The sequence below is a fragment of the Tamandua tetradactyla genome, chromosome 11, assembly GCF_023851605.1.
Source record: "Tamandua tetradactyla isolate mTamTet1 chromosome 11, mTamTet1.pri, whole genome shotgun sequence".
NCBI classification, from domain to species: domain Eukaryota; kingdom Metazoa; phylum Chordata; class Mammalia; order Pilosa; family Myrmecophagidae; genus Tamandua; species Tamandua tetradactyla.
The window spans coordinates 96,021,633-96,049,560 of record NC_135337.1 but is presented as its reverse complement, the minus strand read 5'-3'; the positions used below and the strand labels follow the sequence as shown (position 1 = coordinate 96,049,560).

At 55.2% G+C, this 27,928-nt stretch overlaps 1 protein-coding gene across 1 annotated transcript; it reads left to right on the top strand.

The window, feature by feature from the left end:
• Nucleotides 1–632: 632 nt before the first annotated feature.
• KLHL26 (kelch like family member 26) lies at nt 633–26,234 on the top strand. The gene is made up of 3 exons (XM_077122116.1): nt 633–686; nt 22,033–22,215; nt 23,760–26,234. The coding sequence occupies exon 3, from the start codon at nt 23,764–23,766 to the stop codon at nt 25,339–25,341; it is 1,578 nt and encodes a 525-aa protein (XP_076978231.1). The 5' UTR covers nt 633–686; nt 22,033–22,215; nt 23,760–23,763; the 3' UTR covers nt 25,342–26,234.
• Nucleotides 26,235–27,928: the final 1,694 nt, after the last annotated feature.

Here is a 27,928-nt window from a genome sequence, read left to right as displayed (position 1 = left end):
TGCCCCGCCCTGCCCCGCCTGCGGCCCCGACCTGACTCTCCAGGCCGTTGGGGCTCCACCAGTTGCCCTCTTGCAGACTGTCCCGGGCCCCATGGACAGACCCTACCCACCTGCAGATCTGCCCCGCCTCTCCCCCGGCTGGCTCCTCCCATTGGCACACTGGCCCCGCCTCCTGCAGGCAGGTCCCGCCCCTCCGCTGTCCGGTCCCGTCCAGCAGACCAGCTTCTACCCTCTGCAGCTGGTCCCCGCCGTCCAACCCATAGCCCCGCCCCATCCCCAGGCATGCCCTCCCTAAAAGGCCCCGCCCCCATTACAAACCCCACCCACATGCAGACCCGGACCGCCTCTCTCAGACAAGTCCCGCCTCCTGGAGACAGGCCCCGCCTTCCGCGGACTCGACCCCGCCCCCAGTCCGCGGTCCCACCCCCTCCAGCGCTGTCCTTCCCTAGAGGGCCCCGCCCCCACGGCCAGACCCCACCCACCCAGACCCGGCCCCTCCCCTCCCCGCATAAGCCACGCCCCTCAAGGAATTGGTCCCGCCCCGCGCTCCTCGCTCTCGGGGCGGCGCGCGCCGGTTCCGTCACTTCAGCGCGCTGCGGCGGGAAGATGGCGGAGTCGGGAGGCGGCGGCGGCGGTGCGGGCGGCGGCGGTTTCGGCGCAGGCCCCGGCCCCGAGCGACCGAGCAGGTGAGACCCGCATCTGCCGCGAGGCGAGGCGCCGCCCGCGGGGCCCTGGGGGCCGGGAGCAGGCCTGGGGCAGCCCGCGGCCCCTTCCGCGACCCGCAGGCTTCCGCGGCCGGGGAGTACGGGGCGGCCCCGGTGTTCTGAGGGAGCGGCTGAAGGGGGCTGGGCCCGCGGGACCTCGAGGCTTCCGTAGGCGGCCCCAGACGCCGAGGGCACTCGGGGCCCCGGGAAGGAGGCTGAGGGACCCTGAGGGCCTGGGGTCTGGAGGGAAACTTTGGGGTGCCTGCCTGTGGCGGGGCCGGAGAGGACCCGGGGAAGCCGAGGGGTCTGTGGGGCAGGGAGGGCCCGAGCATGGGCTGCGGGAGCCCCGAAGGTGTTGGGTGTTTCTAGGGGGAGGCGGCTGAGGGGGCCGAGGGGCCTTCGGTGGGTGGGGCCTCAGAATTTCAAGAGGGGCTGAAGGGGTTTCTCGAGGTGTGTGGGAGGCCCTGGGAGGGCTGAAGATCGTGGGAGGTCGGAAGTGCGGTCCTGACTGAACTTGAGAGTCTGCCAGGGAGGAAAGGTCCGGAAAGAGCCTGGGGAGGGGAGGGGAAGGGGACCTGGAGATCTAGGGGGCCTAAGAAGAACCTGTGGGGGCCCTACCGGGCAGGGGGGTGGGATGAAGGGGGTCTTGAAGGGGGGCATTGAGGGATGGCTAATCTAAGGGGGATGGTGAGGGGTCTTAGGAGTCTTAGGGATCCTGAGGGGCTGGGAGTGAGTCTTGGGGAGCCTGAGGATCCTGAGAGTTCGTCCTTTCTTGCAGTTCCCCCTCATATCCCCGCGGGGTGCAACCCCTGAAGCCCCCAGCTCAAGGGGTCAAGCAGGGTCTTACCTTTAGAACTAGGGGGCAGAAGAGGGAGGCCCTGTCCCACCATGGTCAAGTCCCTGGACAGGGTCCTGGAGGAGGCTGAGTGGTACTCTGGGGCAAGGACTGCAGCTCCTCTGCTGGTGCTGGGTCGTGCAGTATGCTCCTGGGCAGCTGTGTGACCAGTGAGGACGAGCCTTCCATGTGGGTGCAAGGTGCAGCAGGGCCAGGAGGGACTGAAGGTTTGGGAAGATGGCAGGGGCCTGGGGATCGGGAGTGAGGTGGACAGTGAGGGACAGGGAAGAAGGGATGGTGGGAAATTGTACTTATTTTCTCTCTCTCTCTCTTTTTAACCATCTTTATTGCGGTATAGTCCATTAGCAACCATACAGTTCCCCATTTGAATCACACTATTCGTTGAATTTTTGGGGGGAGGTGGGGATGGTTGTACATGGGCCAGGAATCGGGCCCCAGTCTCCCGCATGGCAGGCGAACCTTCTACTGCTGAACTACCCCTGGCCCCTCATTCATCGAGTTTCAGTGGGTCTATTCAGATTGTACCGCTATCACGCATTCCAGTTTTTTTCAGAGCACTCCCATCACCCTGAAAAGTTCCTTGAGCCTGTCCGCTGTCAACCCTGCCCCACCCCCAGCCCCAGGCATGCAAAGATCTGCTCTCTGTCTACTTTTTAATAACTTACTTTATTTTTAGTTGTGCACAGGTATTCATAATGTGAAAATCATTTTCACCATTTGAGTGGACAATTTTTAAAAAATTTTTTATTAATTAAAAAAAAAATTACAAGAAGCGCAAACATTCCCAACACATACACTCAGCAATTCACAATATCATCACATAGTTGCATATTCATCATCATGATCATTTCCCACACCTTTGCATCAATTCAGAAAAAGACATAAAAAGACAACAGAAAAATAAAACAAAAACAGGAAAAAAAATTTTTACATACCATACCCCTTACCCCTCGATTTCATTGATCACTAGCATTTCAAACTAAATTTATTTTAACATTTGTTCCCCTTATTATTTATTTTTATTCCATATATTCTACTTATCTGTTGACAAGGTAGATAAAAGGAGCATCAGATACAAGGTTTTCACAAGACAATTTTTTTTATGTTAACTGTATTGACAAGACTTTGGAGCTTTGACCACTCTGTTCCTAGACCGTTTCCATCATCCCAAACCATGCTTATTTGGCAAGAACGCGCATTCTCTGCATCCTGCTTCCAGCCAATTTCCCACCCCATAACCACTCTCCTGCTTTCCATGTAAGAGAAATCATACAACATTTACCCTTTTGGGTCTGGCTTATTTCACAGCATGATGTCGTCAAAGTTCATCCCTGTCGCAGGCTTCAGAACTTCATTCCTTTTTACAGCTGAATAATATTCCCCCACATAGATGGACCACATGGTGTTATCCACATGTCTGTTGATGGACACTTGGGTTGCTTCCACTTTTTGGCACCTGTGAATGATGCTGCAGTGAGCAGTGTTGCACGGATATCTTTCTGAGTCCCTGCTTTCTCATCTTTCGGACCTATAAGTAGAAGTAGGATTGCTGGGTCATATGGTAATTCTGCATTTAACTTTTGGAGGAACTGCCAAACTGTTTCCCATAGCAACGGCACCACCCACCAGATACGAGGTTCCCATTTCTTCACATCCTCATCAACACCTGTTTCTTTTCCATTTCTAAATAATGGCCATTCTAGTGGATGTGAAGTGGTATCTCATTGTGGTTTTAATTTGCATTTCTCTAATGGCTAATGTTGTTGAGTATCTTTTCATATACTTTTTGACCATTTGACTATCTTCTTTAGAGAAATGTCTGTTCAAATCCTTGATTCTTTATTTTTTTTAATTGTGTTGTTTTTGTTGTTGAGTTGTAGGCACTTTTATATATCCTGAATATTAAATCTTTATCAGCTGTATGGCTTGCACATATTTTCTCCCATTCTGTAGGGTATGATTTTTTACTTTCTTGTTAATGTCCTTTGATGTACCAAAGTTTTTAATTTTGATGAAGTGTTTTGTTGTTGTTGCTTGTGCTTTTGGTGTAAAATCTAAAAATCCATTGTCCACTACAAGGCCCTGAAGACATCTGCCTAGATTTCCTTCTAAGAGTTTTGTAGTATTAGCTCTTATTTCTAGGTCTTTGATCCATTTTGGATTAACTTTTGCCTCTGGTGAGAGATAGAGGTCCGCATTCGTTCTTTTCCATGTGGATTTCCAGTTGTCCCAGCACCATTTGTTGAAGAGATTGTTCTTTCCTTGTTGAATGAATTTGGCTCCCTTGTCAAAAATCAACTGGCCATAGATGTGTAAATTTATCTTTGTACTCTCAATTCTATTCCCTTGGTCTCTATGTCTGTCCTCATGCCAGGACCACACTATTTTAATTACTGTAGCTTTGTAGTAAATTTTGAAATCAGGAAGTTTGAGTCTGTCAACTTTGTTCTTTTTTAGATTTTTGTAGCTATTTCAGGCCCTTCCCAATTCCATATGAATTTGAGGATCAGCTTTTCCATTTCTGCAAAAGAAGCTGCTAGGATTTGAATAGGGATTGCATTGAATTTGCAGATTGCTTTAGGCAGAGCTGACATCGTAACAATATTTAGTCATCCAGTCTGTGAGCACTGGATGGCCTTCCATTTTATAGCTATTTAATTTCTTTCAGCAGTTTTGTAGTTTTCAGTCGTTAAGTCTTTCACTTCCTTGGTTAAGTTTATTCCTTGGTACTTTATTCTTGTAGGTGCTATTGTAAATGGAATTGTTCTCCTAGTTTCCTGTTCAGATTTCTCTTTACTGTTGTGTAGAAACCAAACTGACTTCTTTGTTTTTTATCTTATATCCTGCAAATTTTGCTCAATTTATTAGTTCTGGTAGCTTTGTTGTGGATTCTTTGGGGTTTCTCTGTATAGGATCATGTCATCTGCAAAGAGGGATAATTTGACTTCTTCCTATCCAATTTGGATGCCTTTTATTACATTTTCTTGCCTGATTACATTGGCTGGCACTACCAGTACAGTGTGGAGCAGCGGTGGTGACAGTGGGCATCCTTGCCTTGTTCCTGATCTTGGAGGGAAGCTTTCAGCCTCTGATGTGAGTATGATGTGAGCTGTGAGTTTTCCATATATGCCCTTCATCATGTTGAGGAAGTTTTCTTCTGTTCCTAGTTTATAAGTGTTTTTTTTTTGTTGTTAATAACATGGGCAGGCACCGGGAATCAAACCTGGGTCTCTGGCATGGCAGGCAAGAACTTTGCCTGCTGAGCTACCATGGCCCGCCCTGGGTATTGGATTTTGTCAAATGACTTTTCTGTGTCAGTTGAAATGATCATGTGTTATTTTTTTCCTATTCATGTGAATTCATTTTTATGTTCATATGAATTTTCTGATTTGAACCATCCTTGTATTCCTGGAATAAATCCCACTTGGCTAGGATATATAATCCTTTTATATTGCTGGATTTGGTTTTCCAGTATTTTGTTGAGGATTTTTGCATCTAGATTCATAAAGGACATTTGGTAATTTTCATTTCTTTTACTGTCTTTGTCTGGCTTTGGTATTAGAGTAATGCTGATGTCATAGAATGAGTTAGAATTTGGGAAAGATTGGTGTTAAATCTTCTTTAAATGTTTGATAATATTTTAAAACCATCTGGTTCTAGGTATTTCTTTGTAAGGAGGCTTTTAATTACCGTTTCAGTCTCTTGTTATAGGCCTATTGAGATTTCTTATTTCTACTTGTGTCAGATTAAGTAATTTGTATGTTTCCAAGAAAGCCCATTTCATCTAGGTTTTTCAATTTCTCAGCATATAATTGTATATAGTACTCTCCAATAACCCTATTTATTTCTAGAAGGTTGATGGTAGTGTTCCACCTTCACTCCTGATTTTAGTTATTTGCATCCTCTGTCTCTTTTTTCTTTGTCATTCTGACTAAAGGTTTGTCAATTCTATTGCTCTTTTCCAAAAATCTACTTCTGGTTTTGTTGAGTCTCTCTATTTTTTTTTCTATTCTCTTTTATTTATCTTTGCTCCAGTCTTTATATTTCCTTTCTAGTAACTTTGGGCTTTGTTCTTCTTCCAGTGTCTTTGGGTATGAAGTTAGATTTTTGGTCGGAGATCTTTCTTCTCCTTTAATGCAGACATTTAAAACTATAAATTGTCCTCTGAGCACTGCCTTTGCTGCACCCCATAAATTTGATGTGTTGTGTTTTTTACTTCATTTGTCTCAAAATATTTCCTAATTTCCCCTGTGATTCCTTCTTTGACCTATGGGTGAGTTAATAACATGTTACTTAATTTACACAAATTTTCCATTTTTTCCTATGTTAATGATGTCTGGCTTTCTTCCATTGTGGTTTGTTTTGCTTTGTTAAAGCTGCCGGAATGCAATATACCAGAAATGGATTGGCTTTTATAAAGGGGATTTATTAAGTTACAAGTTACGATTCGAAGGCTGTGAGAATGTCCAAATTAAGGCCCCACCAAGAGAACACCTTCTCTCAAGAAAGGCTGATTGCGTCCGGGGTCCCTCTGCCGCGTGGGAAGGCACATGGCAACGTCTGCTGATCTCTCCTGGCTCTGGGTTCAGATGGCTCTCTCAGCTCCTTCTGCATCTCCAGATGTCTGTGCCTTGTTTCTGCTCTTTGTCTTCTGCATTGGCTCACGTGAAGTACTCCGGGAAGTACGTTAAGACCCGGGTCACCTCCGCATGGAAACAGCCTAAACAGGTAGTCCCACCCTGCAATGGGTGTGCCCCCTCAGGACTGGATCAAAAGACCATGGCTCTTCCGGGGCACGCAGCAGCTTCAAACCAGCACGTGGTCCACGAAGATGCTGTGTATGATTTCAGTATCAAGATGTGGTTTTGTGGCCCAGTGGATGGTCCATCCTGGAAAATGTTTGCCCTTATGCATGCTTGTTTCATTCAACCTCCTGTTTTCCAGTTTCTTCTGTGTTACAGCATGTCTCATAACTTCATTTTCCTTACGACCGAATAATACTCCATCGTGTGCATGTAGTGCTTATGGTTTATCTGTCTGTTTGTGGATGGACATTTGGGTTGTTTCTAGCTTTGGACTGTTGTGAATGGTGATGGTGTAAACATTGGTGTACCAGTAGGTGCAATCCTATTTTCACTCTCTGTAGTTGTGTCCCTAGAAGGAGGGTTGCCAGGTCATTTGGTATTCTATACTTAACTTTTTGAGAAGCTGCCGTGTCGTTTTCCACACTCCCACCAGCGGTGCCCTCGAGTTTCAATTTCTCCACATCCTGGTCAACACTTGTTGTTTTCCTTTTTTTAAAATAATAGCCATCCTTGTGGGTGTGAAGTGGTATCTCATTGTGGTTTTAACTTGCATTTCTCTAGTGGCTGATGATATTGAACATCTTTCCCTGTGTTTATTGGCCATCTGTGTATATTCTTTGGAGAAACATGTATTCAAGTCTTTTGCCCATTTTTATATTGGGTGGTATGTCTTCTTGTTGTTGAGTTGTAGGAGGTCTTTATATATTGTGGGTATTAATCCCTTATGCAGAATATGGTTTGAAACTATTTTCTCCCATTCTGTGGGTTATCTATTTACTTTTCTTGATAATTTCCTTCAGCACACAGAGTTTTTAATTTCAATGAAGTGAAATTTACCTTTTGTTGCTTTTGTGGCTTGTGCTTTGGGTGTCATATCTAAGAATCCATTGCTGAGTCCCACGTCATCAAGATTTGTCCCTCTGCCACCTTCTAGGAGTTGCATAGTTTCAGCTTCTCCATTTAGGCCTTTGATCCATTTGAGTGGATTTTTGTATGCGGTGATCAGTAGGGTGTAACTTGTTCTCCTGTCTGTGGCTGTCCAGCTTTCCTGGCAACATTTTGTTGAGGAATTTTTGCTGTGCTCGCAGGTGTGTGGAGATGTCTTGCTGAGGCTTTAATTTTTACTTCCCTAGTAGCTGACGATGTTGGACCATGTTCTGTGTGCTTTTTGTCTGGTCATATCTTTTCAAAGTTTTGTCCATTAAAACATTTATTTTTTGAATTGGCACTTTTTTTTTTAATTTGAGAAGTTGTTGATTTGTAGGAAAATCGTGCAGAAAATAGAATTTCCATATGTCTGTCTTGGTTATTACCATTTTTCTTTAGTGTGGGCCCTTTGTTACACTTGATGAGAGAGTATTACTGTAATCGAGTACTGACTATAGCCCACAGATTACCTGAGGGCTCTCTGTGTCTGCAGCATGCAGTCTCCGTTCCGGCAGCACATACCACCCCAGATGCCCCCATCTGCGTGCACCCGGTTTCCAGGGCAGCCGTGTGCCTCCCACTCTGCACACTGCCGTCCCCTGTCGTGAGTCTGCCCCACCCTCTGCACCCCACCCTTCTAAAGGGATTTTTCTTCTTCCTACTGAGGTGTTGTTTTTCTTTTTTTGGCAGTTATTTTCTTCCTTTTAAATTTGTTTATTGTGGCTTCCGGGTCAAGATGGCCGCTTAACAATGTGCACATTTTAGTTTGTCCTCCAGAACAACTAGTAAATAACCGGAAACAATACAGAACAGCTCCAGGGGCCACGTCAGTGACTGGACACACAACATACCCCAGTCTGGACCAGCTGGACTGGCTGCGAGCCCCCCCCATAACTGTGAGTTCCCAAAGCTGCGGCGGCCGGCGCCCCTCGCCCACAGGCTGCTTCCCAGAGGGGAAAGGAAAGAGACTTTACCAGCAGCAGGGACTGAGCCCAACCAAATGCCAATCGTGGAATTAATTAACAAATTCTGACTACTAAAAATAGGCCCCCAGCTCAGGTGAACCTGGTCAAAGTGGAGGTTGCTCATTTTTGCCCCGGCAGGGCTGATGGAAAAAGAAAAAAAAAAGAAGGAAACAGAGGTTTTTCTGGCTGTGTTTCTACAAAGACTTGGCTGCCTTTGGATATAGCCACAGGGCTTCTCAGGCTGCAACTGCCCTAGGCATAGGCGGAAGCAACCTCGTTTGGGGACTTGTCTGGAGCCTGTGCCTTCCCCAGGGGAGGGGTGAAGCCCAATTCAGGTGGAATCCCTCCTTCAAGGAATGCAAACACCAGGGTTTGGTAATTTGAAGCCATTAAAAGCAGCCTACAACCTCTCCTCTGTCTCCACCATGCCCCTAGCAGGGAGAGTCCGCCAAAGTTAAAGGTACCACATCATCTTATGCTTGGGGGACCTGCAGGCAGACAAGCACCACATACTGGGCAGGATAAGAAAAATAGAACCCAGAGACTTCACAGGAAAGTCTTTCAACCTGCTGGGTCTCACCCCCAGGGAAAACGACGCAGGTGACTCTTTCCTCCTGATAGGAGGCCAGTTTGGTCTGGGAAAACCCAGCTGGGGTCTATAATACCTACGTAGACCCTCCTAAGAGGGTGTGGGGAAGGGGAAGGCACCATACAAGCAGGGCAAGAAACAAGAAAATAAGAACTAAAAAATTCTCCTCTGTTAAACAAAACTTAAGCTAGACGTCCAGATTAAGCTGAAGTGAATGTCAAAGAACAGATAGACAACAAATTCATCCAGCAAGAAAACCCTAGGTAAGAGAAGGGAACGCAACCTCCAGAATAAACTAATTAAGGTAATTAAATGCCTAGATGCCAGCAAAAAATAACAAATCACATTAGGAAAATTGAAGATATGATCCAGTCAAAGGAACAAACTAACAATTCAAATGACATACAGGAACTGAAACAATTGATTCAGAATATACGGACATGGAAAACCTCATCAAAAACCAAATCAATAAATTGAGGGAGGATATAAAGAAGGCAAGGAATGAACAAAAAGAAGAAATTGAAAGTCTGAAAAAACAAATCACAGAACTTATGGGAATGAAAGGCAAGGTAGAAGAGATGAAAAAAACAATGGAAACCTACAATGGTAGATTTTGAGAGCCAGAACATAGGATTAGTGAACTGGAGGATGGAACATCTGAAATCCGGCAAGAAAAAGGAAATATAGGGGAAAAAATGGAAAAATGTGAGCAGGGACTCAGAGAATTGAAAGACAATGTGAAGCGCATGAATATACATGTTGTGGGATGAATCCCAGAAGGAGAAGAGAAGGAAAAAGGAAGAGAAAAACTAATGGAGGAAATTATCACTGAAAATTTCCCAACTCTTATGAAAGACTTAAAATTACAGATCCAAGAAGTGCAGCATACCCAAAAGAGAATAGATCCAAATAGACATACTCCAAGACATTTACTAATCAGAATGTCAGAGGTCAAAGAGAAAGAGAGAATCTTGAAAGCAGCAAGAGAAAAGCAATTCATCACATACAAGGGAAGCCCAATAAGACTATGCATCAATTTCTCAGCAGAAACCACGGAGGCGAGAAGACAGTGGGATGATATATTTAAATTATTAAAAGAGAAAAACTGCCAACCAAGAATTCTATATCCAGCAAAATTGTCCTTCAAAAATGAGGGAGAAATTAAAACGTTTTCAGACAAAAAAATCACTGCGAGAATTTGTGACCAAGAGACCGGCTCTGCAAGAAATACTAAAGGGAGCACTAGAGACAGATACGAAGACAGAAGAGAGAGGTGTGGAGAAGAGTGTAGAAAGGAAGACTATGAGTAAAGGTAAAAAGAAGGAAAATTAGATATGACAGATAAAATCCAGAAGGCAAAATAGTAGAAGAAAGTACTACCCTTGCAGTAATAACACTAAATGTTAATGGATTAAACTCTCCAATCAAAACACATAGACTGGCAGAATGTATTAAAAAACAGGACCCATCCATATGCTGTCTCTACTCAAAGGACATGAGAGCAAGGACACAAATAAACATTTGCACACTGATGTTTATAGAAGCAGTATTTACAATTACTAAGAGATGGAAACAGCCAAAATGTCCATCAACAGATGGTTGGCTAAACAAACTGTGGCGTTTACATAAGGTGGAATATTATGCAGCTGTAAGACAGAATAAAGTTATGAAGTATGTAACAGCATGAATGGACCTTAAGAATATTATGCTGAGTGTGATTAGCCACAAACAAAAGGACAAATGCTGTATGGTCTTGCTGATATGAACTGACATTAGTGAATAAACTTGGACTATTTCGTTGGTAACAGAGACCATCAGGAGATAGAAATGGGGTAAGATATTGGGTAATTGGAGCTGAAGGGATACAGACTGTGCAACAGGACTGGATACAAAAACTCAGAAATGGACAGCACAATATTACCTAACTGTAATACAATTATGTTAAAACACTGAAGGAAGCTGCATGTGAGAATAATAGAGGAGGAGGGCTGGGGCATAAATGAAATAACAAAGAAAGATAGACGATGAAGATTGAGATGATATAATATAGGAATGCCTAGAGTGTGTAATGATAGTGACTAAATGTACAAATTTTAAAAATGTTTTTGCATAAGGAAGAAAAAAAGAATGTCATTACTGCAGTATGCTGAAAATAGATGGTAATTAATATTTAAAAATTTCAACTTATGTGTGAGACTAAAGCAAAAAATGTTTATTTCGTACAGATTTATATTTTGACTAGTGCATCTCCTAATATAACTTATGTAGGTAGTTGGTTGAACATCTTAAGTACATGGAACTTTGGGTAGGACATGAGATTTTATTGGTTTGTCCAGGTGATGCCCTGATAAATCCCAGAGTGATTTGATCAGTGAGTGGAAAAGTATTTGTAAAGTCCCCTTTGAGGAATCGTGAGAACGGGGTAAAACTCAATTTCCCCAAGTCGAATTCGTGATACTCTCAAAAGCAGTGTGGACAACCAAAGCTATAGGCTGAGCCCCCAGTCTTGGGGTTTGTTCATATGAAACTTAACCCCACAGAGGATAGGTCACGTCTACTTAAAATTAGGCCTAAGAGTCACCCCCAAGAGAGCCTCTTTTGTTGTTCAGATGTAGCCTCTCTCTCCAGCCAGCACAGCAAGCAAACTCACCACCCTCCCTCTGTCTACGTGGGACATGACTCCCAGGGGTGTGGACCTTCCTGGCAACGTGGGACAGAAATCCTAGAATGAACTGAGATTCAGCATCAAGGGATTGAGAAAAACTGCAGAATGTGCTGAGACCCAGCATCAAGGGAGTGAGAAAACCTTCTCGACCAAAAGGGGGAAGAGTGAAATGAGATGAAGTGTCTATGGCTGAGAGATACCAAACAGAGTCGAGGGGTTATCCTGGAGGTTATTCTTACGCATTAAGTAGATATCACCTTGTAATCCAAGATGTAATGGAGAGGCTGGAGGGAACTGCCTGAAAATGTGGAGCTGTGTTCCAGTAGCCATATTTCTTGAAGATGATTGTATAATGATACAGCTTTCACAGTGTGACTGTGTGATTGTGAAAACCTTGTATCTGATGCTCCTTTTATCTACCTTGTCGACAGATGAGTAGAACATATGGAATAAAAATACATAATAGGGGGAAAAATGCTAAAATAAATTTAGTTTGAAATGCTAGTGATCAATGAAAAGGAGGGGTAAGTGGTATGGTATGTAAATTTCTTTTTTCCTGTTTCGTTTTATTTTTCTGTTGTCTTTTTGTTTCTTTTTCTGAATTGATGCAAACGTTCTGGGAAATGATCATGATGATGAATATGCAACTATGTGATATTGTGAATTGCTGAGTGTATGTGTAGTGTGGAATGAGCATGTGTTGGGAATGTTTGTGTTTCTTTCTTGTAATTTTTTTTTAATTAATAAAAAATTAAAAGAAAAAAATTTGTTTATTGTGAAAAATAGCATATATACCAAAAAGCAGTAAATTTCAGAGCACACTGCAAGGTCGTTGTAGAGCAGGTTCCAGAGTTTGGTGTGGGTTAGGGTCCGCTCTTCCAGACTCTCCTTCCGGCTCTGCTAGTGCAAGTGGCTAAGAGGAGAATCGGTGACGTGACCGGCGGTCCTGCTCATTCTCCGCTATGCTCCGCCTTCAGCTTTCTCCTGCTCTGGGGGGGTTGGACTCTGCCCGTTCTCACTTTTTCCTGTAGTGTGGCACATGTGCAGTGCCTCTCTGTCCCCACCATGTTCTCTTGCCACCCGCTCGTGGATTCGGTCCGGGACGTTCCTTGACCTTTTGGCCCTGGCAGCCTTGTGGAGCCCATGGCAGTGCCTTCCCGGACGTTCCAGGTCCTTCTGGGCAGGTTTCTGCGTTTCTGGGAGCGCCCAAGGGGCTCCCTGCACTGGTGACACTTGTGCCCTGGCCACCCTGATGGGGTGTGTGGGGATGGTGGCCGCAGGCCTGAGCCCCAAGGACATGCGGTGTGTACTGCCACACGCCCTTGGTGCCAGTTTGAAAGAATGTGTGCACCCTAGAAAAGCCATGTTTTAATTCTAATCCCATTTTGTAAAGGCAGCTGTTTCTTCTAATCCCTACTCAGTACTGCATGTTGGAGACTTTAATCAGATCATCCCCCGGAGATGTGATTTAATCAAGAGTGGTTGTTAAACTGGATTAGGTGGAGGTGTGTCTCCACCCATTTGGGTGGGTCTTGATTAGGTTACTGGAATCCTATAAAAGAGGAAACATTTTGGAGAAGGCTAGAGATTCAGAGAGAGCAGAGAAGGACAACAGAACTCCGCGGAACCATGAAGCAGAGAGTCCACCGGCCAGTGACTTTTGGAGATGAAGAAGAAAATGCCTCCCCGAGAGCTGGAGAGGAAGCTAGCAGATGATGCCGTGTACACCATGTGCCCTTCCAGCTGAGAGAGCAACCCTAACCATGTTCGCCATGTGCCTTCCACTTGAGAGAGAAACCCTGAATGTCATCGGCCTTCTTGAACCAAGGTATCTTTCCCCAGATACCTTAAATCGGACATTTCTGTAGACTTGCTTAATTGGGACATTTTCTTGGCATTAGATCTGTAAACTAGCAACTTATTAAATTCCCTTTTTAAAAGCTGTTCTGTTTCTGGTGTATTGCATTCCAGCAGTTAGCCAGCTAGAACACTCTGCCATGTGTGTGACCTGCAGCACTTTTCCCCAAGCTCTTGCCAGACTTCTCACTCAGTATCTTTGGCAGAGCAGCTGTACGTACTTTTCACGACATCCAGTTGGTAGTGTTTTGCTTTTAAGCAACCTGCTTCTGGGGTGTGTCTGAGAAGCTTTGCTGAATGGGGTGTTTCCCCATGCCCGAGACCCCACCTGGTACAGTGGAGGGAGGTGGCGGCATCCCCAGTGCAGCCCCCATGCCCTCTCCCCTTTCCCAGCCCACGGTCCCCTCAGGCACTGCTTTCTGTCTCTGGACACTCACAGAAAGGGAGTTGGTGCTTCGGGCCCTCGCGCCTGGCGCTTCCCTCAGCAGGATGCCCTTGAGGCCCACCTAGGCCACAGCTGGTCACAGCTTCCTTCCTCGTGTAGCCAAGTCATTTCTGCTCTCAGGCCAGATTTGTTTTGTTTCTCCTCACCTGTTGGCGGATGTGTCCTTGCTTCCACCTTTGTGATGGGAATGACTCTGCTGGGGCATGACATGCAGGCATCCGTCCGAGCCCCAACTTCCCTTCCTCAGGCACAGCCCAGTCTGGGGACTGCCAGATCCTCTGTGCGCCGTGTGCTCTCCCGGGCTGGCCTGCTGAGTGAATCGGTACGTGGCTTCGTGGCAAGGAGCGTGTGTCCTGTGCCGCCTTGTGTGCTGGGCTCTGCAGGCCAGAGGAAGTCAGGGCCCAGTCAGCACTGCAGGGTGGGGCTGGGGGTGGGAAAGCTTTCTGGTCTGCGGAATGGGAGCCTCACCTTTTCTGGGAGACTCGGTCAGCTCATGAGAGCTAGAGGAGGCTGGTCTGGCTGCGGGGCTGGCCTTGACCGAGGGGCTGGTCTGGCTGTGGGGCTGGAGTTTGGGCTTGTAGCTGCCTGTTTGTCACAGGATGGTGTTGTCATGGGACTAGGGGCAGTGTGGCTCCTGCCCTGTCCTTGGCCAGTCATGGGTACCACAACTCGGTGGGCGTCTTCAGGAGGTCTTGTCCCCAGCCCACCACCCCGGTCTTACATCCTGTGCTTGTTCCAGCATCCCTCTTTTCCAACCAAGGGGAGAAAGCAAAAGAGAAAAGCCTCTTTTTCTTCACATCTCGAGGGTTCAACAAAACTCTGTTGCCTGTTAACAGTGGGGCAGCGACAGGGGCCTTGAGGCTGCTGTAGCACCTCAGGGGGCCGCGTGAGGCAGCAGGATTGATGTGGTTCACGGCTGCGTGTCGGTGCGTGGCCTCCTCCCAGCCGGGTGCAGGTCAGGGAAGCAGGCCACGTGGCATGGGAGCGGGAGCCTGGGCCAGCGTGCAGGGGTGCAGAGTGCAGTGGCTGCTGGGGCGTCCTGTCTGCCCTCCCGTCTCGCTGGAGCGCACCGCTCTGGGGGTGCAGAGTCCACAGTGTTTGTAGGTATCCTGTCTGCCCGCCTGCCTCCCTGGAGTGCGCCGTTCCGGGGTTGCAGAGGCTGTAGTGTTTGCGGGCCATTCCAACCAGGGGGCCACATGGGTGACCTGGCGGGTGTCCCCACGGTGCCCAGGGGCAGGCTAGCTGCGCCGGTCCTGTCTTCGTGGTGCTTTCTCCATCCATCCGTGGCCGCTCCCTAGTTTGTCCCCTGAGCCCCAAGTCTCTGGAAGAGTCCACTTAAGCCCCAGCCCCTCAGGAGGCCCTTGGGAGCGACGCAAGTCCAGTTTCCTTGGCCACAGTGAGGGGAGGACGTGGTTTGGGCTTGGCAGAGCAGAGTTTGCCCTCCCATTGGGCAATGCAGAAGGATGGGGGCCCCGGCCCTAGCTGTGCGGCTGGGCAGGAGTGGAGCCCCTGTAGCCGTCTCACTTGGAGGGGGTGGGGGCCAGGCATGGGGCAGTGCCGGTGAGGGGCCCTGTGGGGGTGGGCGGGGGCAGAGCCGCCTCTGCATGTCCGAAGTGCTATCAGGTGTGGTCTGCCATCCCGGGCCGCTGTCGGCCTGGGCCTGTGGGTCTCCACGAGGCCTTGGGGTAGGTGCCCTGGGGGATGGGATGAGAGGTGCTTGCTGGCCGCTGCCCCCCCCCCCCCTCAGCCGGCGCGGTTGCAGGGCTCTCTTCTCTCTTCTCTGCCCAGGGGGTTTCTCTAAGCACATGACATGAAACTGAGAACCCCATGGGCAGCCCCGGGCCCCTCCGCGGGGTGCCCACTTCCCTCGTTGCCTGATCCCTAGGTCAGTCTCCATGGTCGGTCCCCGAGACTGCCTCGCTCCGCCGTTTCCAGGCGTGCCCCTGGCACTGCCTCTACTCTGGGTCGTTGGGTGGAGTCTGTTGCCAATGGGCCTGGGAGATCACAGCAGGGCCTGGCATGAGCGTTTCTGCCAGATCCCCCTAGACAGTGGGGCCTCCCCTGCACTCCCTGCCCCGGCCTACTTGGGGGGCGCCAGGCTGGGCACTCGCTGGGGACGCATGTCCTGCCGCCCTGTCTGCTGGCACTTGTGCACCTATTGTGAGCCTTCCTCCGCGTTTGCTGCCAGCTGCCCACTTCCATGATGGACAGGTGGTTCCGGGGTCCTGGTGGCTGTAGCTGTCCTGGCGGCTGGAGTTGGGGCTTCTGGCTGCCTCCCATGGGCAACGCGGTGCTGAGCCTGGACATGCTGCTGTTTGCTTGGTGCGAGTCAGGGTGACAGCAGCGCTGTGGGCTGGGGCGAGGGAGGCGTTGGCTGGTGCCTTTTTAAAGGACGCCTTCGGTGAGAGGGGCTCGGCAGTGGGATGCGGGTATGTGGCAATGTGGGGGTCTGGCCGGCCGTGTGCTGTGGGGGGCGGCGGCTCTGGTTTCCCACGGGGAGCAGCTGGAGGAAACCCGCAGCGTTTCCACAGTGTCAGCAGAGACCTGGCTCCTGGAAGCCTGCTGCCTCTCCTGCCTGGCTCGCGGGCCCCTGACTGTGCCTCCCCAGGCTTCAGGTGCTGCGTCTGCCCTGTGCGCGCGCGCCTCTGTCCTGGAAACCATCCTCCTCCCAAGGAAGGCCTCAGTCCCCCATCCCCGCCCGAAGGCCTCCCCCAACACCCAGCCCAAGTCCTGGTCCCGCCCCGGGGCAGGCCTGCAGATGGCACTGGCCGTGCGCGCCCACCTGCTCACCAGCTCCCAGCTGCCAGCGCATCCTCTCGGCTCCACTCCCATCCCAGCCTGGCCCTGGCTCTCCTTCTCCCCCTCCTCATCCTCCAAGTCTCAGCTGCTGTCCGCTCTGGCTGATTGGTCCTCTCTGACACAGGGTCAGACCTCTTTGATCCCTAGCTTGATGCCCCCCAGTCCCAAGTCCAGAGTCCCACTGTGCCCTGCCCCCACCCTGCCTCCTGGGTCCAGCTGCATGACTGCCTCCAGGACTTCTGACCCTCCAGAAGGCGTGCTCCCGGGGGCAGGCCCCTGTCTGCCTGCTCGGTTCATGGACTCAACAACAGCTGGCATGGGTGGACATGCTCGCCGCTGACCCAGCAAATGCTCCCCCTATGGTCTTTGAGAGGCAGGTGGGGCGAGCTGGCCTGACCACAGGCTTCTGGGAACAACCCTGCACCCCACCTGGACCCGGGTCAGCCTCCCTGCTCTGGCCTATCTAACTGGAAGCCTGGGGGCCGAGTGGTCTAGGCAGGTTGTCTGGAGATGGGCCCCAAGGCCATTTTCCATGTACTCAGTGTGGTGAAGGAGACTCTCGGCCGCAGCCAGGAGAGCTCCCTGGGCCCAGCGCCCTGCAGGAGTGGGAAGGGGGCCACTGCCGGCCCACCCTCCCTCCTGGTAGTCAGCGCTGCAGCTGTGCAGCTCTCTCGACGCTTGTTAAACCTGTGTCTTGGCCCCTTCCTCCCCCGCCCCCTTCACACGTCCCTCAGAGAGTGGCGTGCGGAACTCAGGCTCCTCGGCTCCAGCAGCGTTCCCAGCATTCTGCTCTGCTGAGCGGCGGCGGCACAGCCCATGCTGCTTCCCACCCTTCCTGGGCAGCGGCTGGCCCGTGGCGCCTGTGTGCCCGCGGGGAAGGCTGTGACCCGGAGGAAGAAGCCGGCACCTTCAGGGGTTGAGGACCTTTCCTGAGAAGAGACAGTTTCCAGAGCTGAACACTTGGCTGGGGGGTGGGGAGGGGTGTTCAAAACCTTGAGGGCAGCACCCAAGGACAGGCAGGAACCTCCCCTGACCCCACAACTGTGATGTCCCCAAGGGCCAGAGCCGGGGCTGCGCCAGCGGAGTCTGGGCCTGCCTTCTGGAGAGTTCTCCATGGGGTGTTGGGTTTGAAACAGCCTGTGCAGGGAAGTGGGAGCGGAAACCCGTGAACACATGGAATCTTCCATTGTCAGGACCGGGAGTGAAGTCTCTTCCTGAGCAGGGTCTGGGGGGGCCGACAGGCCTCTAGGGGAGCCCCTTCAAGCGCCCCCAGTTCTGCACTTGTCCAGCCTGCATCAGCCTCGAAAAGGAAAATTTCCAGAACTGTGGTCGGAGCCATTGTGTTTCCTTCACTGGCTCGTGCGGTCCCGATGGTGTTTCTGTTCTCCTCCTCGCCCCCTCCCCGAGAGGTTGCTCGTCCAGGCGCCCCCCAGCCTGGGCAGCCACCAGAGCACGGTGTTCAGGTTACACTGAGTCCCTTGCTGAGGCCAGTGGCTTCTGGGCCAGCCTGACTTCAGTCAGGTGGCCAGGGTTCAAGCCCTTCTAGTTGCTGAGCTTTCACCTTGGTCAGGGTGGAGGGAGCACACTGTTCTCTGGCATCTGTGGGGACTGGACCCGCTCATCATGGCAGGGAGAGCACCCCCACCCCCAGCCCTTAAAGAATCCCACGTGTTGTCTCCTGCGCCCAGCGGGTAGTGTGTGTGTGGTGGAGGGAGGGGGATGTGTCTGGAGGCTTGTGGACGAGGGCCCTGGGTCTGGACCTGACTCACTTCCTGCCATTGAAAATGAGAATACATTGTCCGTGCTCATAGCAAGTGCAAGGAGAGTTCCAGGTTTCGGGGCGCTGGCGCTCAGGGCACTGATGATTCACCAGAATCTGAACTTCTGTCTCTCAGCTCTGCTGACATCCCTGGCTGCACCCAACCCACCTGGGGGCAAGGTGACCCCTGACCCCCAGGCCTGCTGGTCGGTCTCCAGCCAGGTTGCTCCAACAAAAGTCCCAGGGAAGGCTCTGATTGGATCAGGGGGCCATGCCCCCACCCTCGAGCCAGTGATGGTGTGGGAGTTGAAGAGGCTCTGGTTGGCCAGGCTGGGTCGCACCCCTTCCATGGAGCAGTGGGGGCTGGGAGGCTCTGGTTACTTCCCTTTTTCAGCCCAGAGATGTATCCTCGATCCCACCACTGGTCCTGATAGAGAAAACTGGATGCCCTAAGAACAGGGGTCCCTTACCAGAAGGGGGAGGAAAGTTGGGTACCCTCCAAAAGGAAGATGTTCTGATAGGCCCCTCCCCACCTTTTGGCTTGTGGTGGGGAAGGCATGGCCCAGCCTGGGTGGCCCCCCACCCCCAGCTTCAGCTCCATGAGACCCTCAGGGCCTCAGACCTCCCTTCCTGGGCAGCCCTTTTGGTCCCAGCAGCAACCCTGGCCTGGCCTGCCACGTGACAGGGCTCTGCTCCCTGGAGTGGCTCTGTCCCCCAGCCCAGCACGGTGGGAAATGCAGTGGGGTGTGCTGTGCTTAGGGTCAGCCTCAGCCTTGGGGAGATGGTCAGGGAGCTCACTCAGGCCTGCCTACTGGTCTTCCTGTTGCCCTGGTGTGGGGCCCTGGCTGGGCCTTGGGGTGAGGGAGTCTCCGAAAGGAGGGCTTGGTCCGGACTCAGGAAGGCCCGTGACTCCCTGCCTGTGGGTTCGGCTGTGGCGGTCCGGAGTGGACGTGGTCCCCAAAGGCCCTGTGTGACAAGACCCCCTGAGCTTGGGTTTCTTTGACTATCCCACCAGGCTGTCCCTGACACCCCCACTCTTCCTTCCCTCCTGCTTTTGCAGAGAAGACGGTTCAGGTCCTGAGGGCCGCTTGCTCGTCCAGAGGGGTCAGAACTGGGAGGGTGACGTTCGAGGGACTGGCCACTGCTCCCAGCCTGGCCTCAGGTGCCCCTCCCCCCCACCTGCTGCACACAGGCCTTCCCACATGTGTGCAGACGCCACAGTGCCAGCTTCTGTGCAGGGAAATGACCAGTGCGATGAAGGGGTGAGAAGCCAGCACCTGATGGTCGCCGCCTGCTGTTGTGTGGGCCAGAGCTCCCGGCCGCCTTGCTTCTGTCTTCTTCCTTTTCCCTCTGGGGCTCTGTCTGACCGGCCCCCTCGCCCTGGGTCTCTATCCTCCCCAGGTCTCTGTCCCCCACCCCAGGTCTCTGTTCCCCACGGGGTCTCTGTCCTCCTCATTGTGTCAGCAGGGCTCTGAAGCCCTTCCAGCAGCCTGGGGTTGGCCTGGGTGGGGGCTGAGGGGCCGGGGATGTCTGGGCTGATGTTGGGGTCCCCAACCACTGCTCAGGTACCTTCTCAGTGGCTCCTGGCCCTGGGTGCAGTGGCCAGAGGCGGGCCTCCAGCTGCTGCAAGGTGCCCAGGCCTGTGGGCAGAGAGGCCAGAGGGCCCCAGAGGCGAGGCGTTGCTTGGCCCTGCCGAGTTGGACACACGGGAACCTGGTCAGTGGCGTCCTGGCTTGAGGTGCAGCTTCCACATAGGGGAAAGGGCTTACAATACCCCGAAGAAATGTTTCCATGAAACTTTTTCTTCTTCTTGCCTTTTGTGTTTGTTTGTACATTCCGATGAAAAGATGTGTTTTGGACCCCGGCTGTCTCCTGTGGGGTGGGAAGCAGCAGGCAGGGTAGAGGGCCATGCCCCTAAGTCCGTGCGGAGACCCTTGCACAGGCGCTAACCCCACCTGCTGGGTCTTCACAGCACAGGTGCTAACCCCACCTGCTGGGTCTTCACAGCAGCCCCTGCTGGGGTCCCATCCCTGAGGGTGCCGTGCTCTTGGTGGGAGCTGATGCGCGCAGTCCCCGTGAGGCCGTCCTGCCTGGGTGGGTTCCCTACAGCAGACCCTGAGGTGAGGGTTCAAGGGTTTATTCAGGAGATGACCCCAGGAAGGCCAGGGCATGGGGGGTGGTCTCTGGGCCCGCCTGTGTGGCCTTGGGCCCAGTCCCGGCCTGCGGGAGGGGGTGGCTGCTGGGGGTGCGCTGGCCACTGCATGCCGACCGGTGACTCACGCGCGGGCGGCCAGGACTCGGGCCGCCTAGGCCACCGCAGCCTCTGGGCCGTGGCCCCAAGCCCCAGTCTGGGCCTGCCTGAGTAACGGGTCCTTCCCGCCTCCCGTGGCCCCCGGAGGCCTTGAGTCATCGGCCTGAGCCCCCCTCCGCCTGTCCAGCAGCTCACCCCACCCAGGCCGGCCAGCCTCCTCCGGGAAGGCCCCTCCTTGCGCTCCAGGGGGCAGCGGGGCTGGGGCGGCCTCTTGTGAAGGGGAGGAGGGAAATGACTTTGTGGGGGCCCTGGGAAGGACAAGGGCCTGGGGGGATGCAGTGTGGGCAGGGACCCCTCCCCTTGCCTGGGCTGTGGGCGTCTCCTCATGGAAGGGTTCCTGCTCAGAGGAGGGGCCAGTGTCATTCAGCAAACCTTTCTGCAAGGGGTCTCTGCTTGGGACGCCCACCGTGGACAGCCTGTTTCTGTCCTCCACAGCCCCTGAGGTCTGTCTTTGTTCCCTCCTGGCTGCTGAGGCCCAGGTGGCTGAGTGGCCTAGGGGCCACCCTGGCCAAGGCCCAGGGGCCACCCCTGAGGAGCGCAGGGGCTGGCATGGCCCTCCCCAGGCTGTGATGATGACTTAGGGTCACTGACCACTTCTGGTCCCCTCCCTGCACACTGCATCCCTAGCAGGCCAGGCTGTCTCACCCCCTGCCACGAGGCAGGAGGAGCTGGTGAGCATGAGGGCGGGCAGAACGGTGGTGGGGTCCTAAGGGCAGGGCTGCCGATCGTGATGTGGGGTGCGCTGTTGCTGGGAGTGGTGTGAGGGGCAGAGCAGGCCTGGGCCGGCGGGGAGAGGCTCCAGCCTCCTGGCCTGAGCTGCCCAGTGTGCAGTCTCCCACTGCCGTGTGGGCCGTCTGGGTCCCGAGGGGGCAGCCCGTGCCAGCAGGGCGCTGCCGGGGCAGGCCTTTGTCCACTGGGGCCCGGGTGGGCCCGGGTTTGGCGGCCAGCTCTCCTCCGCCCAGTCTGCCTTCAGGGCCATCGGGCACCTCCCGTCCTTGTCCTGGCCCTCTGGGGGCAGGCAGCAGGCTGGAGCCTGGGGTGTGACCGGTGCCGGGGAGGGGGCGGGGTGGGGGACATCCTGGGGTAGGGGCAGGGTCACTCCCAAGTTGGGGCAGGGCCGTGGGAGGCCCTGTACACGTTTTCTCTTCAATTGAGGTCAAACTCACCAACCTAAAATGAACACCTTATAGCCGTGCCTGGTCCTGTAGGGTGGAGCGAGGCAGCAGAGCTGCCCTACCGGGTGCTCTTGCTTCTCAGGGGTCCCAGCACGTATGTTGGTGCTGGGGCGGCGCGGGTGTCCGTCCAGCACGCAGCCCTGCCCCCCCTGAGCCTCGTGTCCTCCCTCCGCAGCACGGCCGACAGGAACGGGGCCCTCAGGTGCATCTTCTCGGCCCCTGGGCACGGCGCCGGCCTCCTGCGTGGCCTGGCCGCCCTGCGTGCCCAGGGCCAGCTCCTGGACGTCGTCCTGACCGTTGGCCGGGAGGCCTTCCCTGCGCACAAGGTGGTCCTGGCTGCCTGCAGCGACTACTTCAGGTGAGCGCGGGCCCAGGTTGGGGCAGCCCCCGTCCCCCTCCTCCTCCATGGGCAGCTTACACGAGTGCCCTGGAGGGTCAGGGCCATGGCATGCCTAGTGGACACAGGGCCACGGTTCCTCCTGGGGCAGGTCCTCCTGAGCTGGCCGGCTGGGGCCCCTTTGAGCCCTGAGCACCGCTCATGAACGGCCTTCTCTGGCACCTCCTGTGTGCCTGGTGCTGTCCTGGGCCTTGGGGACCCAGCAGGCAGGAAGACCTAGGCAGAACCCCTCAGGCCACACACGCTGCAAGCAGGTGGCCATGGGACCCTGGTCTTTCCGAGGCCTCTGCATGTGGCTGCGCCCCATGGCCCCACTGTGGAGAGGTCTGGGGAAGGCCGGCCTGTGGGATCCAGACGCCCTTTCCTGAAAGTTCCTGCCCTGCACCCTGGGCTGGGACGTGCCACTCACTCTCTCATGAACCAGCGGGTCTCCGTGTGGCCCTGCCCCTGCCTCTGCACCTCCACCACTGCCTGCCCCGGTCTCGGCGCGGGTGTCCCGGGGCGGGAGCATCCGGGCCTGCAGGGGCTTCTATTTTTATTCTGGGTCCGGGGAAGGAGTGGGCCGGCCGGGCAGAAATGCCCTTTAAAGGCCTCCCGCCCTGGCACTGCAGCCGGCCGCACCTTAAAAGGCAAAGTGTTCCATCACCCGCAGCTGCCCCGCCAAGACACGCACAGCCCAGGGTGCCGGGGGGTGCGGGTGGCCGTCCTGGCGCCACTCCAGAGGGCCTCGCGCCTGGGCCACAGGCAGCCCCTGCCCTTGGGCCTCCCCTCCCTCCTCCTGAGGCGAGTGCCCCTGGTGCTGGGCACACAGCACGCTCGCTCCCCTTGACAGGGCCAGGGCCTCGTCACCCCATGCTTGCTGCCCCAGGGGAGGGCCCCTGGCTCCTGGGCTGTGCCTGGGGTCTGCCCCTTGACCTGGCGTCTCTCTCGAGGCAGGGGTGACACCAGCATGGCTCCCAGAAGGCCTCACTGCAGAGGGCCTGGTGGTTTGGAGGTGGGCTTCCCAGTGCCAATGCCAGCGGGTGTGGAGGCTGGGAACCAAGGCAGCATGGTGGGGGTTGCCGGAAAGGGGGGAAATGAGAGGGACCAGGAAGAGCGAGGGAGTGCAAGGAGGGGAGTGGCTCAGGCAGGAGGAGCACGACAAGGGTGGAATGAGAGGGTCCGGGGAGGCATGGGGGCAGTGTGTGGTGTGGGGTGGGGGCTGCGGGGCTGGTGGTTCAGGGCTGGGGGGCTGGGGGTGCAGGCTGGTGGTGCAGGGCTGGAGGTGCAGGACTAGTGGTGCAGGGCTAGTGGGGACCAAATTGGGGGCTGCAGGGTTGGGGGTGCCAGCTGGGGGCTATGGGTCTGGAGGCCGTGGGGCTGGTGGTACAGGACTAGGGAGGAGCAGACTGGGGGCTGTGGGCCTGGTGGTGCAGGGCTGGTGGTGCAGGCCCCCTGTCTCGGGTCTCCCCTTGTTGCCAGCCTGCCCCCTGGGCTGCCTGCCCACCGCTGGGTCTCAACTGCAGGGCCATGTTCACGGGCGGCATGCGGGAGGCGAGCCAGGACGCGGTGGAGCTGAAGGGTGTGTCGGCGCGCGGCCTGCGGCACGTTGTGGACTTTGCCTACAGCGCTGAGGTGGCGCTGGACCTGGACTGCGTGCAGGACGTGCTGGGCGCAGCCGTGTTCCTGCAGGTGCTGCCCGTGGTGGAGCTGTGCGAGCAGTTCCTCACGGCTGCCATGAGCGTGGAGACCTGCCTGCACATCGGGCAGATGGCTGCCGCCTTCAGCTTGGCTTCGCTCAAGGAGTCAGTGGATGCCTTCACCTTTCGCCACTTCCTGCAGATCTCGGAGGAGGAGGACTTCCTGCATCTGCCGCTGGAGCGCCTTGTCTTCTTCCTGCAGAGCAACCGACTGCAGAGCTGTGCCGAGATCGACCTGTTCCGCGCGGCCGTGCGCTGGCTGCAGCACGACCCAGCCCGGCGGGCACGCGCCCCCCACGTGCTATGCCACATCCGCTTCCCACTCATGCGCTCCGCGGAGCTGGTGGACAGCGTGCAGACGCTGGACATCATGGTGGAGGACGCTCTGTGCCGCCAGTACCTGCTGGAAGCCTTCAGCTACCAGGTGCTGCCCTTCCGGCAGCACGAGATGCAGTCGCCGCGCACCGCCCTGCGCTCGGATGCTCCAGCCCTGCTGGCCTTTGGTGGCACGCCCTACACCGACCACGACCGCGCTGTCAGCACCAAGGTGTACCAGCTGCCTGAACCGGGCGCCCGCCAGTTCCGTGAGCTCACGGAGCTGGAGGTGGGCTGCAGTCACGCCTGTGCCGCGGTGCTGGGCAACTTCGTGTACGTGGCCGGTGGGCAGCACCTGCAGCACCGCAGCGGCGAGGGTGCTGTGGATGCCTGCTTCCGCTATGACCCGCACCGCAACCGCTGGCTGCGTCTGCGGGCCATGCAGGAGAGCCGCATCCAATTCCAGCTGACCGCACTTGGCGGCCTGGTCTATGCCACGGGTGGCCGCAACCGGGCGGGCAGCCTGGCCTCGGTGGAGCGCTACTGCCCGCGGCGCAACGAGTGGGGCTACGCCTGCTCCCTGAAGCGGCGCACCTGGGGACACGCTGGCGCCGCCGCGGGGGGCCGCCTCTACGTCTCGGGTGGCTACGGCGTCTCGGTGGAGGACAAGCGGGCGCTGCACTGCTATGACCCCGCAGCCGACCAGTGGGAGGCCCGGGCGCCCATGAGCGAACCGCGTGTGCTGCATGCCATGGCAGGGGCGGGCGGGCGCCTGTACGCCCTGGGCGGCCGCATGGACCACGTGGACCGCTGCTTCGACGTGCTGGCCGTGGAGTACTATGTGCCCGAGGCCGACCAGTGGACCAGCGTGAGCCCGATGCGGGCAGGCCAGTCGGAGGCAGGCTGCTGCGTGCTGGACCACAAGATCTACGTCGTCGGCGGCTACAACTGGCGCCTCAACAACGTCACTGGGCTGGTGCAGGTCTACAACCCCGACACAGATGAGTGGGAGCGCGACCTGCACTTCCCCGAGTCCTTCGCCGGCATCGCCTGTGCCTCTGTGCTCCTGCCCCGCGCCGGCACCCCCAGGTAGCCCTCCGCCCCCAGACCTGGAACCAGGGCTCCGTGGCGCTCACCATGCCTCCCACGGGGCAAACCCATCCCAGGCGTGGGCAAGGAGGGGCCTGCCAGACGCCGAGGCGGGAGAGCTGGCCACACCTGCCCAGGGTCCCCCCCATGGGGCCTCCCCGTCACAGCCCCACCCTTCAGGGTCTTTGGCCTGTCAGCATGAATCCAGCAAAACCTCAAATGTTGGGGCCACCAGGGGCTATGAGGAGTGCCTTGGAGCCCCGGCCCCAGGCAGATGGGCCCCAGAATCTCTGGGACATGCCTCCTGCCTCCCAAGTAGGCTTCTCCCGGAGCCCCGCCCATGGCCCTCCGCTCCCCTCCCTCACCCTTTCCCTTTCCCCATGGAAATCGGGGTGACCGTGGGTGAGTGCAGGCACCCCACTGTCCCCTTTGGGCCCTGGGCACAGGCAGGTAGGCGTGGGGCACCAAAGCTGGCCTCTCCCCCGAGGTTGTGCCGGCCCACACAGAACACGCCACTTATCTGCTTGTGGGAAAGGCCCTGACGCCCCCCTAGGCCCTGGGCCCCACGCCTTCCAGCCCCTCCTCGGCTGCTGCTTCCCCAGAGAGGACCCTTCCCGCTGGAGGCGCGGTCCTCCGGGAGGCCATGGAGAAGCCCTTGCCAGCCGCAGCCGGGATCAGCTCACACCTCGGAACAGCTTGTCCCCAGCGCTGGCAGCGGGTGCGGTGGGGGCGGGGCAGCCCGGCAGTGTGGAGCCCTCTTCTGGGCTGGCTCATGGAATGTTCTCGGCTCCCGCCCCTCCCTCCTCCTCGCCCCCCCCTCGACCCCCCTCCCTGGAAGAAAGGAAAATTATTTTTCGTACTGTAAACTTTAAACACGAAAAAGCTGTTTTTAATTTAGCAGAAACTGGCTTGAATCTTCACTATGAGCGTCTGTGTCCTTCAGAGAAAGGAGGCCCTCGCACGCACCTTCCTGCTTGCACGCGCGTTTCCACGCCCGTACCCTGGCCTCGGTGGGCCTGCAGCCCCTCGCCCACACCACCTGTCGCCCGTGACGCGTGGGGCCGGGCTCAGGGGAAGCCGTTTGCCCTCTGCCCCCTCGCCACAGCCCTGGACGCGCCTGGATGGGAGCTGCCGTCCTCACCTGGGCTCTGGCCATGGGTGCGCTCTCGGGTTCGTGGGCCAAGCACCGCCCGGGGAGCTGCACAAGGGGGAGTGCTGCGCTGGCTTCGTCCTGAAAGCCCGGCCCCTCTTCCCTCAGGGCCCTGGGCCTTCCCTGTCGGGGACCACTTCGGCTGGGGATCCTGGCGGCAACAAGCAAAGCACCGGGGTTTCTGTCCAAGGCGGTGCTCAGGGCAGGAGGGGGGCACAGAGGCCAGGCTCCCGCTGAGCCTGGGTGCCCTCAACGGGCGACCGGGGACAGGTAGACCACTGCGTGCTCTCCTGCCCCAGCGCGGCTGTCCTCGCAGCCAACCCTGCTGACTGCCTGCCTGGCAGCCGTGCCTTCCTCCTGGCCAGCAGAACCCTGACTTGGCACCAGCAGCAATGTGCCCAGCCTCAGGGGCTGATTTGGGATTGGACTGAGCTGTTTTTGGCAGTGCCTTTTGCTGGGGCTGTTTCAAATCTGGGCACATTTCCCAGCTTCGGCCAGCAAGCTCTGAGGGGAGGCTGGGGTTGGGGGCTTCTGGTCAAGGGAGAGACCTTGTTGCCCCCTACCCTGCCTTACTGCTTCCCAGGAGGTACGTTGCAGAGAGCTTCTGCATCCATCTCACAACCGAGAGGAGCAAGCTGAGTGTGGTGCAGCCCTGCAGTCCCGGCGCCACCATCCCACCTGGAGCCTGAGCTTCCAGGGTTCTCCTGATGGGAAATTAATGGCCGCACCACTCAAGATTCCCGTTTCAGGCTCTCTGATGCGTGTAATGCAAAGAGTCCCAGAACTGTAACACATGTGAGACATGGCTTGTGGCTTCCCTGTCTTATATAAGTCATGGTTTTATGTGCAAGCAACAGAAACGGACTCTGGCAATTGGAATGGCGCTGTTATGTTCAGAAGGTAGCTGTGAGCATACCCGGCCACCGAATGGGGGGGGGACACTTGCCACCACAGTCCGGCTACCTCACTGCCATTCAGCTATGGCTGCCCCTGAAGGCTACACTCTCCTGCGTGGAAAAGGGGTTGCCAGTGTGTCATTCAGTTACTGCTGTGTAACAAACAACCTCCTAAAGCTCAGGGCATACAGAAATATGTTTACTTCTCGAATGTCTCCAGGTTGGCTGGGGGAGGGTAGCCTGTTGTAGGCCAAGTCCACCCAGGCAGTTCTGCATCCAGGTGCAGGGCCGTGGAGCGACCAGCAGCTGCCCAGGACGTGCTCTTTTCTGTAGTGGAGTCAGAGGGGAAGTGGCATTATGTGGGGCCCCCTAAGGCCTTTGAGCAGGGCTCGCATGTCCTCCCTTCTGCCTGTAGGCCCCTGACCAAGGCCCTCCCAACCAGGGCTGGGAAATAGTGTCCACCTTCAGAATGAAGACCAGCAGTGTCCTGGGGCAGGGGGCAGGGAGGCCAGGGTCGCCAGTTCCATTGCACACAGCCCCCCGTG